The 15,674-nt window shown below is 53.8% G+C and overlaps 7 protein-coding genes across 7 annotated transcripts; 5 read left to right on the top strand and 2 right to left on the bottom strand.

Annotated features, from left to right (window-relative positions):
• Positions 1-30: 30 nt before the first annotated feature.
• Positions 31-1,243, bottom strand: BJX68DRAFT_71766 (uncharacterized protein). The gene has a single exon (XM_071049646.1). The coding sequence runs from the start codon at positions 1,067-1,069 to the stop codon at positions 80-82; it is 990 nt and encodes a 329-aa protein (XP_070899781.1). The 5' UTR covers positions 1,070-1,243; the 3' UTR covers positions 31-79.
• A 2,367-nt stretch (positions 1,244-3,610) lies between these two features.
• On the top strand, positions 3,611-5,055 carry BJX68DRAFT_71576 (uncharacterized protein). Its single transcript, XM_071049645.1, has 2 exons — positions 3,611-4,011; positions 4,100-5,055. Exons 1-2 carry the CDS (start codon positions 3,968-3,970, stop codon positions 4,869-4,871), a joined length of 816 nt encoding a protein of 271 aa, XP_070899780.1. The 5' UTR covers positions 3,611-3,967; the 3' UTR covers positions 4,872-5,055.
• A 19-nt stretch (positions 5,056-5,074) lies between these two features.
• Positions 5,075-6,665, top strand: BJX68DRAFT_70613 (uncharacterized protein). Its single transcript, XM_071049643.1, has 2 exons — positions 5,075-5,573; positions 5,626-6,665. Exons 1-2 carry the CDS (start codon positions 5,376-5,378, stop codon positions 6,412-6,414), a joined length of 987 nt encoding a protein of 328 aa, XP_070899779.1. The 5' UTR covers positions 5,075-5,375; the 3' UTR covers positions 6,415-6,665.
• Positions 6,666-7,129: 464 nt separating this feature from the next.
• BJX68DRAFT_275326 (cation:proton antiporter) lies at positions 7,130-9,712 on the bottom strand (the record flags this gene model as incomplete). Its single annotated transcript, XM_071047827.1, has 8 exons — positions 8,934-9,712; positions 8,680-8,886; positions 8,455-8,631; positions 8,287-8,380; positions 7,704-8,238; positions 7,594-7,643; positions 7,293-7,560; positions 7,130-7,237 (listed from the first exon to the last, which is right to left on the bottom strand). Exons 1-8 carry the CDS (start codon positions 8,968-8,970, stop codon positions 7,130-7,132), a joined length of 1,476 nt encoding a protein of 491 aa, XP_070899778.1. The 5' UTR covers positions 8,971-9,712.
• On the top strand, positions 9,505-11,715 carry BJX68DRAFT_254909 (class I SAM-dependent methyltransferase; the record flags this gene model as incomplete). The annotated part of the gene is made up of 2 exons (XM_071042951.1): positions 9,505-9,526; positions 10,763-11,715. The coding sequence occupies 2 exons, from the start codon at positions 9,505-9,507 to the stop codon at positions 11,713-11,715; spliced, it is 975 nt and encodes a 324-aa protein (XP_070899777.1).
• A 260-nt stretch (positions 11,716-11,975) lies between these two features.
• BJX68DRAFT_254908 (alpha/beta hydrolase) lies at positions 11,976-13,113 on the top strand (the record flags this gene model as incomplete). The annotated part of the gene is made up of 2 exons (XM_071042950.1): positions 11,976-12,084; positions 12,131-13,113. 2 exons carry the CDS (start codon positions 11,976-11,978, stop codon positions 13,111-13,113), a joined length of 1,092 nt encoding a protein of 363 aa, XP_070899776.1.
• A 317-nt stretch (positions 13,114-13,430) lies between these two features.
• On the top strand, positions 13,431-15,386 carry BJX68DRAFT_266241 (transcription factor domain-containing protein; the record flags this gene model as incomplete). The annotated part of the gene is made up of 5 exons (XM_071045448.1): positions 13,431-13,537; positions 13,583-14,146; positions 14,195-14,422; positions 14,472-14,758; positions 14,806-15,386. 5 exons carry the CDS (start codon positions 13,431-13,433, stop codon positions 15,384-15,386), a joined length of 1,767 nt encoding a protein of 588 aa, XP_070899775.1.
• Between the last annotated feature and the right edge of the window lie 288 nt (positions 15,387-15,674).

Raw genomic sequence — 15,674 nt, 5'->3', positions numbered from 1 at the left:
TGAGCGGGTAGCGGCGCTGAGTTGTAGATAATGGCTGCGAGATGTAGTAACTCGATATGTTGTTGAATGGGATTCCACGCTAGTCGTCATCCTCATCCGGATCATACAAGTCCAAATCCAGCGTCGCCTTCAGCTTCGGCTTCGGCGCCGCCCCTCCTCCCATTCCGCCACCTGCAGTTGCCACCGACCCAGCATGAACCGCCGCCCTCGCCGCCTCATTCACACGTGTCGGCTCCTCCCCAGTCTGCGCAGGCACAACGACATCCGCAACGCCGACCCCCTCCGCCTCGCGAAGTAGCCTCTCAACCTCATTATCCGCGTCAAACCCGGGCCGACCCTCCGCCGCCGCAAGCTGTATCTGACCCATGAGCCCCAGCCGGATCCGATCTTCCATCGGGTAGGGTAGCATGTAGGCCTGTCGGGTCATGTTTGCCGACTCGTCGAGCCACGATGTCGCGTCTTTCGTGACGGCCGCGACGGGTTCAGCGTCGGGGCTCGCGCCGTTGGCGCTCATCCCGGTCATTTCTGTATCCTGGCCACCGCCTGAGCCCGGTCCTGTAATCGATGGTCTGGCGCGCGTCGCGCCCGCCGCCGCTGCATCGGCCGCGGCTTCGTGGTTATATTTGCTGATCCGGCGCGCAAAGTCGAGCAGAAGCTTATAATCAACCTCCTTCCGCCTACTCCTCGCCCGCACCGCATCCAATCCCTCACCAACCCGCACCTCATCCCCGTCCAACTCCTCCGAATCATATTCATCCTCCTCCTCGCTGTCCTCGTCATCCCCACAGACCCGCCTCACATCGGCCTCATACCGCACAGCGAGTCGGACAATATCCTTGACGCGTTCCTCGAGGCTCTGTGCCTCGGCGCGGAGGGCCAGGATCCGTGCGTAGTTTGCCTGGTGTTGCTTGAGCGTGTCGATTGTTGTGGTGAGCGAGTCGTCGGCGGAGAGCAGGTTTAGCGCTGCGGTGGGGGCGCCGGAGGCTGTTGGGGAGGTTGTAAGGCTTGTTATTAGGGCGTTGAGGGAGGTTTCAAAGGTTGTTAGGGCGGTTTGGAAGGTTGTGTTCATTTTGAGAGCGTGGAGGGTTGAGGGGGTGGAAGGGAGGTTAGGTTGGAGACGTCTGCTGGCATTCGAGGGGGGTTGTGCGATTCAAATAGAGTGAATTATATTCCAATCGAGGAATGGTCCGTTTATCGTCGTAATTTAGCGGTTCTGTTTCAGCTGTCGAGAGCTCTTGAAGCTTGTCGGTGTTGAGGGGACCACGTTCGACAAGTTCGCGCTGGACAGGCCGCATATTATGTAAGCGGATATAGCTCTATCCAGTGTCGACACCTCAGGCACCAGATCTCGAAGCAGAAAGGGATTGTGTTCATGCTCTCGGGTTTTCAGCAATGGAACATATGAATGGGAGTCCAAGATATGCCGCTCAGATGGTGGTAGCTCCCCGGACAATCACCCGTACAGTAACTTCGCAATGTTTGTGGCTTCGTCATCTTGCGGATAGAGGCATAAACCGCTATACAAACGAACAGAGAATAGCCTCGTTATTGCGCTGCTTATTCCTGATATAAAGGCAAAGAATGCACTCTCGCTCTTGCGAGTTTGTTTTCCATGTCGAAGGCCAGGACCCTTGATTAGCAGAAATATATTTCCTACTTGATCGACAAGCACAACTATATATCTCTACATCATCCCATCTATCAATGGCGCAGCTTTGCTTCGAAGCAATTTGTTCTTGTTGAATTAGAATAGCAATAATACCCTGATGAGGACACATTACTACATTGGCCCAAGAGCACCAAGCTTGAGTAGACTTGATGATGCGATGAATTCTTTTGGTCATCCAGAGCCGCACCAGAGCGACGGACAAGTGGAAAACTATGCGAAGCCGTTTGTAGTGGTCGGTTAATGCCAGACAGCCAGGAACCTCCACCTCCTGAAGGCCTTGTGGCGACCGTCTGAGTTAGGATGATAGTAAACTGGGTTAGTCGACGCCCTCTGAATTGGATTAACCTCTGTACTCCCTATGCTTGAGAGAGCCAAGGCGGTGCCCTTGCAGTCGTGTTCCTTGTATCAAGATCTACTTGATGGTAGACGCACAGAAACTTACGAGAAGAGTCAAATAACCTCTCGGGGTCCAAAACTTGGGGCGACCCTCAGCCTACCTGCAAACAAACATCTCGCTTCCCTGGGTAAGGCGTCGGTTGCCGACGTGAATTTGTTGGATGGCCCCCGAAATCTAACCGGAAAAATGTACCGAGAAATCATTAGGCCTGTATCCTCATGTTACTGTGACATTTGCTTGCAAGCTCGGAGATGCACATCGTGCCATAGCACTTGTTGCCTGTGAGCAAGCTCATGCTTGACGTGCGCTGGTTCCAGCCCATCGTAAATTTCCGAGACATCCCAGTTTATATATAGACTTCCCAGAGCCTATTGGACAGTTCAAAAAACGCTAGCTGCTCTTTTCACTGCCAAATGTTTTCGCTGGTCTGAGGCTCTCAACACTAGTATGACTGTTTCAATTGCCTTCCGGCGTCGGCCAATTCGGAACGCACATAGTGCCATCCGCTAACTGGCGTAGATCAGCTCGTACGTAATTTTCTGAGACATTTTGATGCGCGCACCAGGGTTGCATTGGCCGGATCAAATAGATGGTCAAGCAGGCTAGAGCGCAGTGGGTAACGAGGACGGTCCAGGCCGACTGCCAAGTTCAAGCCTGCATCGCCACAACCATGCGATCCTCATTTTGGTAAATGCGAGGAGAGTGCCGGTCGATCAGGAGATTGAAAGCGATTGGATATGCTGAGCTGGATCCAGCGTTCGGAGTATGCCGAAGGTGTCACAAGCAAAAAGCTCATTTTAAGTCAGCACCAGTTGATCCACAAGCTTCACAGAGCTTGGCTGAGACTTAGCTCGTAAAACTTCGTCGTTTCAGGTCATTGACCCACTGCCACAGCCCCAAGTTCGTGTTCGATTTTTGTCCGTCTGGAAAGAACATCGGTGGTCCGGGGCCCGCGGGTGCCGAGAGGTCAGAACATCTCACGTCCACACGTTCGATGTATGCCAGTGGTGAAGACTTGAAACACGGGCTGTCAGGTGATCCCACCCATATGCAAGGCAAGTCTCGGTACGGCTGAAATTATAGATTGACTGGCGGTCCGAGGCGCCCATCTTCGGAGCATGGAGAAAATGAACCTTAGCAAACGATCATTAAGCGGCTCAGAATCACACCAGCCACTCGAGATCATCCAATGGGTTCCGATCCTCAGCCAACGTGACCGAGCTGGTATGATTGCCAAAGCCCAGGGTCCTTCTTTGCCAGGAAGGAGTCACCCTGGAGGTATCGGCCAAGACGGGGTCAAGCATGCAGGGCCATCCATCGCGCCTCGGCAGAGGCTGAGCAAGGAACCTTCCGCCAATATGCGATCGGTTCCGTGAGCTTTGGATGGCGATCGAGTTATGCTTTTGAGCAAGGATACCCGATCCGGACAGTGTTCACTGTTCACTTTCACCACGAGGAAAAGACGTGGCTCAGTCGTGCACTGACTCATCCATGCCTCGGAGATGTGACATCCTGCATGCGAATTCAACTCTAAGCCTCATGCGGAAGGAGCCAGGTCGGGGTAAGTCGAAGCTCACAAATTGTCCTTGCCGAGAGATTCAGAAGCGAATATGGTGATGGAAAAGTGGCGTTTATCTGGGGCTAAGGAACGCGTTCGTGCTCCCAGCACACTGGAGGCCTGCTTCTCTCCAGCTTCAAACAAAACATTGCGGTTACATTTTGCTTGAGATGATCCCCCTCGATGCTGCAGATGCAGAACGACCAAACTGGAATGCGGAGAGAGGTCGTTTGTCGACTGTCCCCCTCTTACCCCGCTTCCGAGGGGCACAGTAACACAACACCCTTGGGAGAGGCAGAAACACTCTCGACACTCTCGAGAATCATCTTGAACAAAGAAAATCATGTCTCGCCGCACCGCCATCGTGACCGGCTCAGCCCGGGGAATGTAAGTTTAACGTTATCAGAAGGCGCTAAAGAAAGGATTAGACTGGATCCTTTCAGCCACCGTAAGCCGAGACTGATTTTCCAGTCAGTGGAAAAGCAATCGCCCTCCGACTCGTCCAGGACGGATACGCCGTTTGCATCAACGATATGCCCAGCTCGCAGGGTGTAATCTCCGCGACAGTCGAAGAGATCCGCAGTCAGGTTGCCGACTGCCGAGTAATTGGCGTTGGGGCCGACGTTACTTCGTCGGTGGATGTCGAACGCCTAGTCAAGGAGACGGTGGAGCAGCTGGGACCGTTGACCCTCATGGTGGCCAATGCTGGCATCGCACAGGTCAAGCCTCTTCTCTCCGTGACCGAGCAAGATATCGACCAGGTCATGTCGGTCAACTTCAAAGGCTTGTTCAACTGCTACACCCACGCCGCGCGACAGATGATCGCACAGGGCGATCCGACCGAGGCGGCTGGGGTCAATGTCTACAAGATTCTGGGAGCGGCGTCGATCGTCGCCCACAAGCCCTTCCCCAAGCTCGGCATTTATTCCGCAAGTAAGTGGGCGGTTCGTGGCCTCACGCAGGCAATGTCGATGGAAATGGCGCCGCACAAAATCACCGTCAACGCGTATGCGCCCGGGATCGTCGGCACCGCCATGTGGGAGCACATTGACGGTGGTCTGGGGGAGCTCGAGGGCCGTGAAAAGGGCGAAAGTTTGCGACTGTACTCCGACCGGTTCATTTCGCTGGGGCGGACCAGCACGCCGGAAGACGTGGCAGGGCTGGTTGGAGGGTTCCTGGCGGGCAGGGACTCGGACTATGTGACTGGACAGACCATGCTGGTGGATGGGGGCATCATCTTCACCTAGAATAAATGAACAGGCAGACGCATTCGATGATTTGAGGCGTAAATCACTCAATTCCAGACGTGGTCCACTCCGGGCGATAAACTCACCTGCTAAGCTTTACTCAGCTGGGTCGCCGACTGGTTTCAATGGAGAAGGCCCAAAAATAACTGTGGATGCGCGAGTGAAACATCAGCATCCAAAGTTTCTTTCAAGTGGACGCGCCAGCAGCGAAGATCCCTGACAGGCAACCACGATACCTGCCAGTGCCCTGCATCGCTTGGCCCTGCGCCGTGACTGGTTCCTTTGCTCCGAACATGGAGCTCTGGCTCAGGAACAAGGGTCGAGGTAAAACATCTGCTCGCTTTCAGAGAACCTGCAGTGGCTAGCGTGATGTTGTCATTCTGACATGCTCTCTGGGCTCGGGTTATATTTCCCTGCGCCCTTCGCCCTTTCCCCTCTCGCTCATTCCTCGTTTTTACGATTTTGTCCCTTTTCCACCTCGTATTCCTCCTCACACTTTCCACCATGTTGCGCCGGCTTCTCTCCATAGCATCGGCGCTCTCTCTGGCCCGCCTTGTCGCTGCCTCGGACCCGTTCGATCACGATGACTCGTCGATAGCCTCCCTCTCCGCCATCGAGCCCTACACCCTCAATCTCTCCTGTGCAGAATGCGCCTTTTCCTACAGTGAATGCTCCGAAAATGTCCACCCCAACTCATACCTCGTGCGTTCTAAAATAATTACCCACATGATCTACTCCATACTAACAAGCACAGTCAATCACCTTCTCCACAAACAACGATACCCTCCTCGCAAACGACGACATCATCTTCCCAGCCTCCATCCCCATGAAATTCTTCGCCCAGCGCCACTGGGACTCTGACAGCACCGAGAACGTCCCTGTAGCATACGCCCTCGAGATGCAGCCCCTCCCGCACCAGCCCGATGCCGATCTGGGCGACCTCTATCACCTGAAACTTAGCCTCGTCGACCTGCAGGGTCGCCCGGCGACTGAGCGCGCCGTATCCCTCGGCATGATTCGCTCGACGGATGGGACGGTCAGGCTCGTTCACGTCGAGGAGTCGACGCACCGTCTGTACCACCACGAGCTGCCGGGGGTGGACAGGGAGACCAGCAAGGACAGCTGGTGGCGCGTGAAGACGTGGAAGTCGTACTATATCACGTATCTCCAGGATCACTCGCGGTCGAAATCTTGCGATTCGGCTATCGTTGAAGGCGCTGGTAAGAACACGGACGTCCGCGTCGTCTCGCATTGCCGCGAGCACCAGAGCCTCGCGGACTGGTCGCATGACCGCCACTATATGAAGCACGTCCGACCGGTTCTTCTCCCTGCACTGCTCGGTCTCATCGCAGGGATCGTTGCGTGTGTGACTGGATTCGTCGTGGGAAAGCTCGTCGTCGCGGTTTACCTCTTTGCCTGTGGAGAGGCGTCCCCGGTTTCTGACATCGAGAGCCTTGCAACGAATTCGCTGCCCTCTGAGAAGGCGAGACTGATGGAGGCGTATCATGATCGGGATTCGAATAATTCCCCATATTCTTCATGACGATATTCCAATGTACGGCCGTAGCCTTTTTGAAGAATAAACTTGTTTAGAACATCTTGCTCGCCTCTCACATTCTAGCACTCTAGTAGCTGTAATATGTGCCAGCTAGAAAGTTACAATGAAGGGAACTCGGAATCCGTCTGGTAAGCATCGGGGCTATGTTTACCTTGAGCCTCTTTCAGTGTCGGTCGTCCACCGGTCGGGACGACGGGGTGCAGCAGCGAGCCCCTGAACACATCCATTGGCCAAGGCTCTATATCGGTTTGACTTGCGGCAGGCTGACGGAGATGGCTATTGTGTGTTCGACGAGGGATGAGGGATACCTGCTGAGCGATTAGCACTTGATACCCTAAGGCGCTTGAATTGGAGCTCCGAGTTTTCTGGTAGGCTGGGCTGACAATATATTGCCTGCTTACTTGTAGGCCACTTCGATTAATTCCTGGTCCACAGCAATCAGAACTCGGCACTCGGGCACGATCACTTCGCGACGGAAATCCGGCTTTAATTGGACACCTCCATCCTCTGTTTGATGGCAGTCACATCTTGATCAAGCTTAATTCGCGAGTAATGACTCCGACAACCGATGGTCACGCCTTTGCTGTGACCGTCCGTCTCCGTCCTCGAATTGGTGTTGTATGTAGGAGGACTCCTACGAAGCTTCCGCCCAACACTGTCATGTCTGCTTGTGTTTTCCCTGCTCTCGCTCTCACCGGCGTCAGGCGGCAGACTCAGTCCCCTCTCCACGATTATCACTACGGACGCCACCAACAGCTTCAGCCCTCTGCAACCCCCACTCTCCCTCCCCGATCCTCTTCCCATACGCCTTGACAAGCAATCCCACAGTCACCGGTCCAATGATCGTATTCAGTCGCCCACACGCCTGTGATGAAACCATCTTCCGTAACATATGACGTCTCATTGTACCCAATCTCGATAATTAAAAGGCCGATTTCGCCGCGCGCGACGACCATTGCCGAGCCAAGGAGGAGGGCAGAGAGCCAGGTTGTGCTGCTTGGTTTTGACGAGAGGTTTGGTGGCCTGCGGCGTTGTTTTTCTTGGGACACTGAAGGACCAGTGTTGTTGTGTGCGCCGGTGGGTTCGGAATTGTTGGATTCTTCGTCTTGTGGTTGCTTGGCTCTCTTGTTGCTGGAAGATGACGCTTGGTTTCAATTGTTAAACTTGGTGGGGAATAGGACTTGCCAGATGGGGATCCAGCTTCCAACGACGAACTGGGTATCCTTGTGAGCTGACTGAACAGCTATCACATCTCTGGCGCTGAGGCGGCTTACCTTTGCGACAACCATGAGCAGTGTAAATACCACCCCTCGCCAAACTCTCTTGCCCGCCCACAGCTGCATAAATGGGATAGCAAAGCCCACATTAGCGAAGAACAGCGGCTCCATCAAGTACTTTTGCACATCAACCAGATATCGCTCAAACGTATGCACAAACATCGGGCTCTTATCAGCCTCACGCTCACTCTCCTCGCGACTGGCCACGACAAACGGCGCCTCTGGGTGCTTGCTGGGGATATACGATAGAAATGTCCCTGCAAGAAAGGCCCCGAACAGGACGGACGTCCCCGCGTATGCGGCGATGGAGATGAATGCACATAGCACGAGGACCATGAGGACGATGTTGGAGATGTGGTCGTACCGCGCAAAGTGGTGCTCGATGTAGTTGCGGAAGAGCGGAGCAAAGAGGTATTTTGTAACAATCGGAGTTACAATGGCCATTGCGATTGAGGCGACGATTGGACGGCCGATGAGCCAGCCTAGGTTTACGGATGAGCCTGAGCCGAGGCTGCCTAGGTCGGATATTACACTTGTTGACGTGAGTCATGGAATGATGAGGCGACTAAGGAGGCCTGACCTTGACATGACGAGACCAACAACGTCGCCGATGACGGCCGCGCTAACGAGAACAGAGCCGACTCGGGTCTGGCTAAGGTCGACAGTGCGTGATGCTGAAGTAATCACGGCGAACGCAGTTCCTGTCTCGTCAGACTATCGAGTTGCGCTGCAGCCATTGATGCCATACACAAAGAAGTAGCAGACAGCGCCGCACCAATGATGAAGGTCTCAGCGGCTCCATAGTCGAATCCCAGGTAGAGCAGCAGGTATGAGAGACCGATTGGGAAGCAGACGCCTGTGGCAGCCCCGATCATACTAAGGGAGAAGTTCTGTTTGAGGAGATCAATGCGTGCACCAAGGCCACCTGAGATAGGTTAGCAACCCGCGTGTTGTCGCATGTCTATTACGGTACCTTCGAAAATAATCAAGATCAACCCGACATATCCCAGAGCGATAAAAGTATGCTGCCACTCGAGCTCAAGAATGTCGGCCAGCGGCTTTCCATAAATGATGCCGACCGCGGTTAGGCCGATGATGCCGGCACGGATAACCTTCGCCGATAGCCATTCAGCCAGCGATAGGAAGAAGAAGAAAGAGATGATCACTAGGATTTGAACGACTGCGCATCGTCAGCTGGTGGCTATGCTGCTTTTGACGGAGACGTACTGCTGTGTTCATGATACTGCACGAAGCCGCCCGCCATGGAGGGAGTGGAAGATTGGCCAGATCGACTGGTATGGGAAAGGTGCACCGCAATGTTTCTGCAGCCTATGCTATGGAATGATAGAAAATCGTCTCTCTCAGTGGTGGGGCGGCTCAGCAGGGTCTTTACATCGTCGTTGCATCCGCCGACGGATCTACCCCAGACGCTTCATGCGGTTCAACCATTGATCTTCCCATTCCTCAGCGTGAAACCCTTGGCAAAATATACAGAACCGGTTGTCTTTGAGCTTCAGTGCAGCGGGACAGGTTTGCCGAGAACCTGATTTCTGCCGGATTTGGGGGAGAACAAACCGCGGAATAATGAGGACATGCCAAAGGACATGCCACAGGACGTCCCAGAACAACCCCAGCAGATATCTCTACACGATGTTGCAGAAGGCTACCCTGGAATATGCGATTGTTATTGCACTCAATGCCTGCGACGTGAATGTTTCATGCAGAATTTGATGGTACAACTCAGTACCAGTACCGTCCTGAGAGAAACTGGTGTTCAAGACGCGAGGACAACCTAGCAATGGCAACGGAGGGTACTATTCGTTCCAGGGTTCCCTTTCGCAATCACGCCGGAATAACACGAGAGGATCTGACGCTGTGCCTGGCATTGTAGGGCTTAAGGCCGTCGGATGCGATCTCAACTGCGAATGCTCATACAATACCCGGCCGTTGCTTGGGCGCCTGGAGCCACAAAATCCCAGAAATGTTGTTACAAGCAGAGTGCTGCAAATAGTGTGAGTTTGCCATGTTAGGCGTCATGCTACCTGCTGAGAAAGCATCGCATCGACGTTTTTCAGTTCGCAGGTGCGCATACAACTACTCCATAGATCCCTCTTGAAGCTGAAGTGGACCGTCTATATAGATTGCCTGGACTGTTTGCGAGGAAGGGACGTCTTGCAGTTGCATGTTGGTATTTCTTCTCGGCGAACGCAATTTATTCAGGATGACTCCAGGTGGAAGGAGCCAGGGCCGCGCCCCATCATTGCGCTATCCTATCATGGCAACTTGGTCCCTCACGATGAGGAAAGTCCGGCTTGACGTGGTAGCATCCCGGTTATGTAAATGGCCCCTTATGTCTTCACAGTAGACGGCAGTGTTCCGTGCGAAAGTGATAGATTGGGACACTGGTCAGGCCACTTCGTAGAGAGTAGCCGAGCGGCGAGACCAATCCAAAACGCCCACATGGAGTCAACAAGAGGCAGCCACGTGCAGACCACTCACCCGTCTGTACTCCGTACCGGAAATCGAGCTGCGACTGTAGTACTTTGTGTCGAGGCGTGGCCGGAACGAGCCGCTTCCCCCGAAGGCAAAGTACTTTAGCCGCTCCAATAAAAATAAAACATGACTGAAACCGAATGCGTCATGGCTCGGAAATGACTGCATTAGCTTGCAGCCAATCCTTTCAAGACGGGAGTGTCTGAAGATCACATTCGCGAAGCGCTGGCGATCGGACTCTTCAGAGGTCTAGTCGCCAGGCGGTTCAATTGGTTTATCGAGGTTGCAAATCGGTAAGCGACGTAGGACATATCCAAAATGATAAGCCCGGTGGTTTCTCTTTGTTGCTGTTGCGCTGTATTTGCGGGCCAAGGAGGGATCAACCCCTAGTGTCAAATTAGTTAGTGCGAATCCTGGAGGGTGACAAAGAGAGTCCCCCCGCGTTTCTTACTGGGCTGGGGGTGATTTCTTTGTCCAGTGTCGTGTCCCCTGAAACTTTTCTTCCCGCAAACACTCAACTGAAGCAAACAGTGTTGCGTGTATGATGACTGATCAACCATTAGAGATTGCTGTTGACGAGGAGATCGCGTCGGTGGCTGGCACGACGACGACCACTGGCACGTCCTTAGCTTCGAGCGTGTTGCAGTACGAGTTCAAATACGGGCGGCGCTATCACGCGTACCAGGCTGGCAGCTATGCGTTTCCCAATGACGAACCCGAGCAAGATCGACTGGACATGGTGCACCACGTTTATTATCGCGGCTTGAACAACCGGCTCTTCCTCGCTCCCTTTAACCCCGACGGAAAAAGGATTCTCGACATCGGAACTGGGACTGGGATCTGGGCGATTCAACTCGGTGACCATTACCCTAAAGCCGCAGAAATCCTCGGGAACGATCTCAGTCCAATTCAACCTGCTTGGGTTCCCCCGAATGTCAGCTTCATAATCGACGACGTTGAGAAACCATGGGTACAAGGCGAGCCGTATGATTTTATCCACTGCCGGTATATGGCTGGATCGATCAAAGATTGGCCGCGACTGATCGAGCAATGTTACGCGAATCTGAAGCCTGGAGGCTGGCTGGAGTTGCAGGAGACCACGAACAGGCCGTACTCGGAGGATGGCAGTCTCAAGCCGGACAGTTATATAAACAAGATGATGGATGGTTTGATCGAGGCATGCGATAAGATCGGGCGCACGATGGACCCTGCACCGTCGTTTGAGAAGTGGGTGAACCAAGCTGGGTTCAACAAGGTATCGAAGCAAACAGTGAAGCTGCCGGTGGGAGTGTGGCCCAAGGACAGCCGGCTGAAGGAGTGCGGGGTGCTGATGCGGGCGAACCTCGTAGAAGGAGTCGAGGCGTTCACGGCGGCGCTGTTTGGAGAGGTGCTGAAATGGCCGAGAGAGGAGGTTGAGGCTCTGAATGCAAGTGTTCGGGCAGAGTCAATGCGCAACGATATTCACCCGATCTTTGACTTTCACATCATCAGTGCCCAGAAGCCATTGGAAGCCTGAGTGTGGTGGGGTTTGGAGAGTTTTGGGTTTCTGGTGTCTAGCCTATCAGTGTCTCTGCATGAGCTGCATTCGTGTATCCAATCGAGTCGCAAGGCCGCACTGCGTATGCACCTCTGGAGGCGCTAAGCTGCTACTATTGTGCTAGACTATGCCATTGTCTACCGCCCGCCACAATAGCAAATGGACTTGCTCTGCCCCTCATCCGAGTTCTCCCTGGCGTGTTTCTGAAGGCGACGTCGCTCGAAGTACTTGTTGTCATCATGGGTGATTCTGGATCCAATCAAGAGGTCAAACATGGATTCAAGGACGAATTCATTGCCCTGAGCAAGCCTGATCCTGAATATGCTGCAGTATTCTTCATCTCCAAACGTACCCCGCGAATGAGCAACTAATTATCGGCAGTTGTTCGGTGAAGGCTCGCCCGAGTCTGGTGGTTTCACCACTGGCCCCATCGACGCGCTTCGCGACTTTCACTTCAACTTCGAAAAGCAGATGTACGATAACACTCCAACACTCGAAACGAAGGAATCGGTCCGCAATATCTGCATGCGCGATGGATTTGAAAGCGAGATCCGTATCATCAGGCCCTCCTTTCCTCCCGACGATGGAAGCCCTCTGATCGTTCTGATATTCAGTGGCGGTTTCTTAGTCGGCACAAACATGCAGAATGTGCCCTTTGCGCGGGCCCTCACTTCTCTGTACAACGCGACAACCATCAGTATATCCTACCGTCTTGCGCCCGAGTACGCTTTCCCCACGGCTGCCAACGATGTTTGGGACTCGCTCCAGTGGATTGCACAACACGCAGCTCTGCTCGGCGCCGATCCCTCCAAAGGTTTTATTATCGGCGGTCTTTCAGCGGGAGGCAACCTGACCACTGTAACGGCCCAGCGCGCCGTGAAGGCAAAGCTGTCCCCACCATTGACTGGTATATGGGTTTCGATTCCTGTAGTTACTGCGAATTTAGATGGTGTTCCCGAAAAGTACCGTGAGGATTGGGTGTCAAGGGCGCAAAACATCAACTCTCCAGTCCTGGACCCGTCCGATGTCGAGAATTGCCGAATCGCATACAAGCCTGACTTGTCGTCTGAGGACTTCTCGCCTTTCGTGCATCAAGACATCGTGCCTCAGATACCCCCTGCTTATATTCAGGTCGCCGGTTTGGATTGTTTGCGCGACGACGGGCTGATCTACGAGCGGTACCTTAGAGACCACGGGGTGAAGACACGACTGGACGTTTATCCTGGTGTTCCTCATTGCCATCACGTTTTCCATCCCGATTTGGCGCTCTCAAAGAAGTTTCGGGCGGACATTCCAATAGGTATCGGTTGGTTGTTGGGGCGAGAGGTGACTGAGGGGGAGGTCACTGAGGTCGCTGGGGCGGTGTTAGGCTTGTAGAGGTTCTCGAATGGAGAATTTTCTAGACCTTGTCAGACATGCTTGGCATCATCTGATCGGTCAATTCCTTGTCTGGGTAAATCGCTCGTCATCCGACCGTCGTGTCAACCACGTAGTTGACCCACCCCTCTTCGTATTTTCGCGAGAGGCTGAGGAGTGTCTGGTGAGTCAGTGTTGGCCAGACGGAGTTGGCCCAATCCCGCGCATCACGTGATGGGACACGCCCAAGTTCTGCCGACGGTCGCGCCCTTCTTTTAAGCCCGAGTCGCGGCCTGCACCCAACTCCGGCCACGAATTTCCCGCTCCACCTTCGGGATATGGAGAACCAAGGTTGGGCTACCGCTGCATACGGCCGTGCATGTGCTGGATGTGCCCAGGCCAAATGCAAATGCTTGGTTACTGAGCAAGGCGGCAGCTGTGCGAGGTACGTACCCAACACTGTGCACCGGCCCATCTGCTAACAACTCAGGTGCCGCCGGTTGAACCGCGAATGCCGCCCAGCGACTCGGACTCGCAAAGTGAACCCTCAGCGGAGGTCCGCCGCCGAAAAGACTGCACAGCTGGAGCGGAGATTGGACGAGCTCGCCTCGCTCCTCCAAAGTACTGCCCGAGGGCCTGCGGTCGCAGCCACGCCCGGCCCTGCTCCTTCGGACTCGGGGCTCAGTACTAGTGAATCCCGAACATCTGGTCCGTCGCAGCAATCCACCCAGCCAAGCTCAAGCGGCACGTCCCGGACAGACAGCAGATCTGTCGCCGTAACAGATCGGGTTGCCGAAGAGGATGAGATCCTGGCGGCGTTCCGCGCCAGACTTCACTATTTCCCTTTCATACATATCGAGCCCTCTTCTTGCGCGTCAGACATCAAGGCGGACTCTCCGTTTCTTTGGCGCTGCATGGTTGCACTCCATTGCAAAGATGTACCACGACGGGATGCTTTACATACCGAACTCAAAGAGGCGCTTGCCAAGGCATTACTGGCCGACTGCAAAAGGAGTCTTGATCTCCTGCAGAGCGTCCTCGTCTACCTTGCCTGGTTCGTTATAAACTTGTGGTCACACTGAGTGTATATTGACAATTGTAGGATCGGCTTCGAAGCCCAGCCGCGGAAAGTGTCACTAGGGCCATATATGCAAATGGCGACCAGCCTAGTTTTCGATATCGGACTCAACAGACCGCCTCCACAACATGTGGACAATACAGGCAGCCAGTTCATCAAGATTGGAGCGGGACCTTGTAGGCCCTGGGTCTCGCTATCACGCACCATGGATGAGCGACGGGCGGTGCTAGGCTGCTTCGTTATCTGCTCCACGTGAGTGTTGTCAAGTTTATACCCAAATCAATACTCATCCTGCTTGTAGAATATCGCAGACGCTCTCTCGTACCGATTATCTACGGTGGACCCCGCATATGACAGAGTGTCTTGAGTTCCTCGCTCAAAAGAAAGCTACGCTCGATGATGCTGTTCTAGTCCAAATGGTTCGCGCGCAGCGCGTCGTTGACAAAGTCATCAAGGGATTAGGAAACGGATTTGACGGTGTCGAGGATGGATATAAAACCGGCGCCCCCTTATCGTTTTATCTCAAGGGTCTACAATCAGAGATTGACGAGATCCGGGCCGGGATGCCGACAGAACTCCTCCAGAATAGTAAGCCTTGACCATGATGCATCCATGGACTTCCACTGACTTCATAGCCGTCGTCCTTTCACATCTAGCATATGCTGAAATTGCGATCTACGAAACAGCGGTAGCGAAGTCTCCATCACCAAACCAGGGATTAGACTTTGTCCATCTGGATCACCTCTACGCATGCCTAAGCGCAATCAGACAGAGGTTTGAGCTCATCCTCAGTTTCCCAGTAGATGTTTTCTTCTATCTAGCCACGACCACTCTTATGCACACGGCACATTCTATGGTCGCGCTTTTCCGCCTGTCAACGTTCGAGTACCCCGGCTGGGACTTGCTTGCTGTCCGTCAAACGGCCGATCTCTTATCACTCACTCGCCAAATCGCCGACAAGTTCTTTCAGCTGGCCGATACGGTGGGCCTGCGAAACAGCGGAGGGGAGGAGGATTCCTTCAAAACAGCAGCCAAGGCCCTCATGGGTCTTCAAGCAGGCTGGGCAATCAGATTCCCTAATATTCAGCCAGTGACCATGCAAACGGCTGATGTGCCGCAGCTGCCTGAAATCGATCAGGAGCTTGTCAACTCTTGGCTCGCGTCGCAAGATTTCACCTGGTTCACGGACTTTTCGCTCCAGCGGGGAACCGGTTAATGGCAAAGCTTATTACGACATACAAACCCAAGACTTCAAGCTAGCACGACTCGTATAATGAATAATATAACTAGCGTTGCCGTTTGACACAGCCTAGCGAGAATCGAGCACGATTCCGCGCCGGCCTTGAGTCACACGCCCGATTTTGGCCCAACTCCGCTCCGATATCCCGATCGGATTTAACCCTCCCTATGGAGATTCGGGGGCGTCTGCTTAACACCGCGAATAAAATGGACCCCAAGGGCAGGGGTTCTCGAATTTAAAACGGATTGATTATCCCCTATCTCA

Source organism: Aspergillus pseudodeflectus (assembly GCF_044049435.1).
Source record: "Aspergillus pseudodeflectus strain CBS 756.74 chromosome Unknown BJX68scaffold_18, whole genome shotgun sequence".
Taxonomy (NCBI): Eukaryota; Fungi; Ascomycota; class Eurotiomycetes; order Eurotiales; family Aspergillaceae; genus Aspergillus; species Aspergillus pseudodeflectus.
Note: the sequence above shows the minus strand (reverse complement) of the source record. Positions and strands in the feature narration are given on the sequence as shown.

Coding starts and splice junctions, on each gene's coding strand:
- BJX68DRAFT_71766 (XM_071049646.1), bottom strand. CDS start 1,069: ATGAACACAACCTTCCAAACCGCCCTAACAACCTTTGAAACCTCCCTC.
- BJX68DRAFT_71576 (XM_071049645.1), top strand. CDS start 3,968: ATGTCTCGCCGCACCGCCATCGTGACCGGCTCAGCCCGGGGAAT. Junction 4,012..4,099: donor ACCGGCTCAGCCCGGGGAAT/GTAAGTTTAACG, acceptor TTTTCCAGTCAG/TGGAAAAGCAATCGCCCTCC.
- BJX68DRAFT_70613 (XM_071049643.1), top strand. CDS start 5,376: ATGTTGCGCCGGCTTCTCTCCATAGCATCGGCGCTCTCTCTGGCCCGC. Junction 5,574..5,625: donor TCCACCCCAACTCATACCTC/GTGCGTTCTAAA, acceptor TAACAAGCACAG/TCAATCACCTTCTCCACAAA.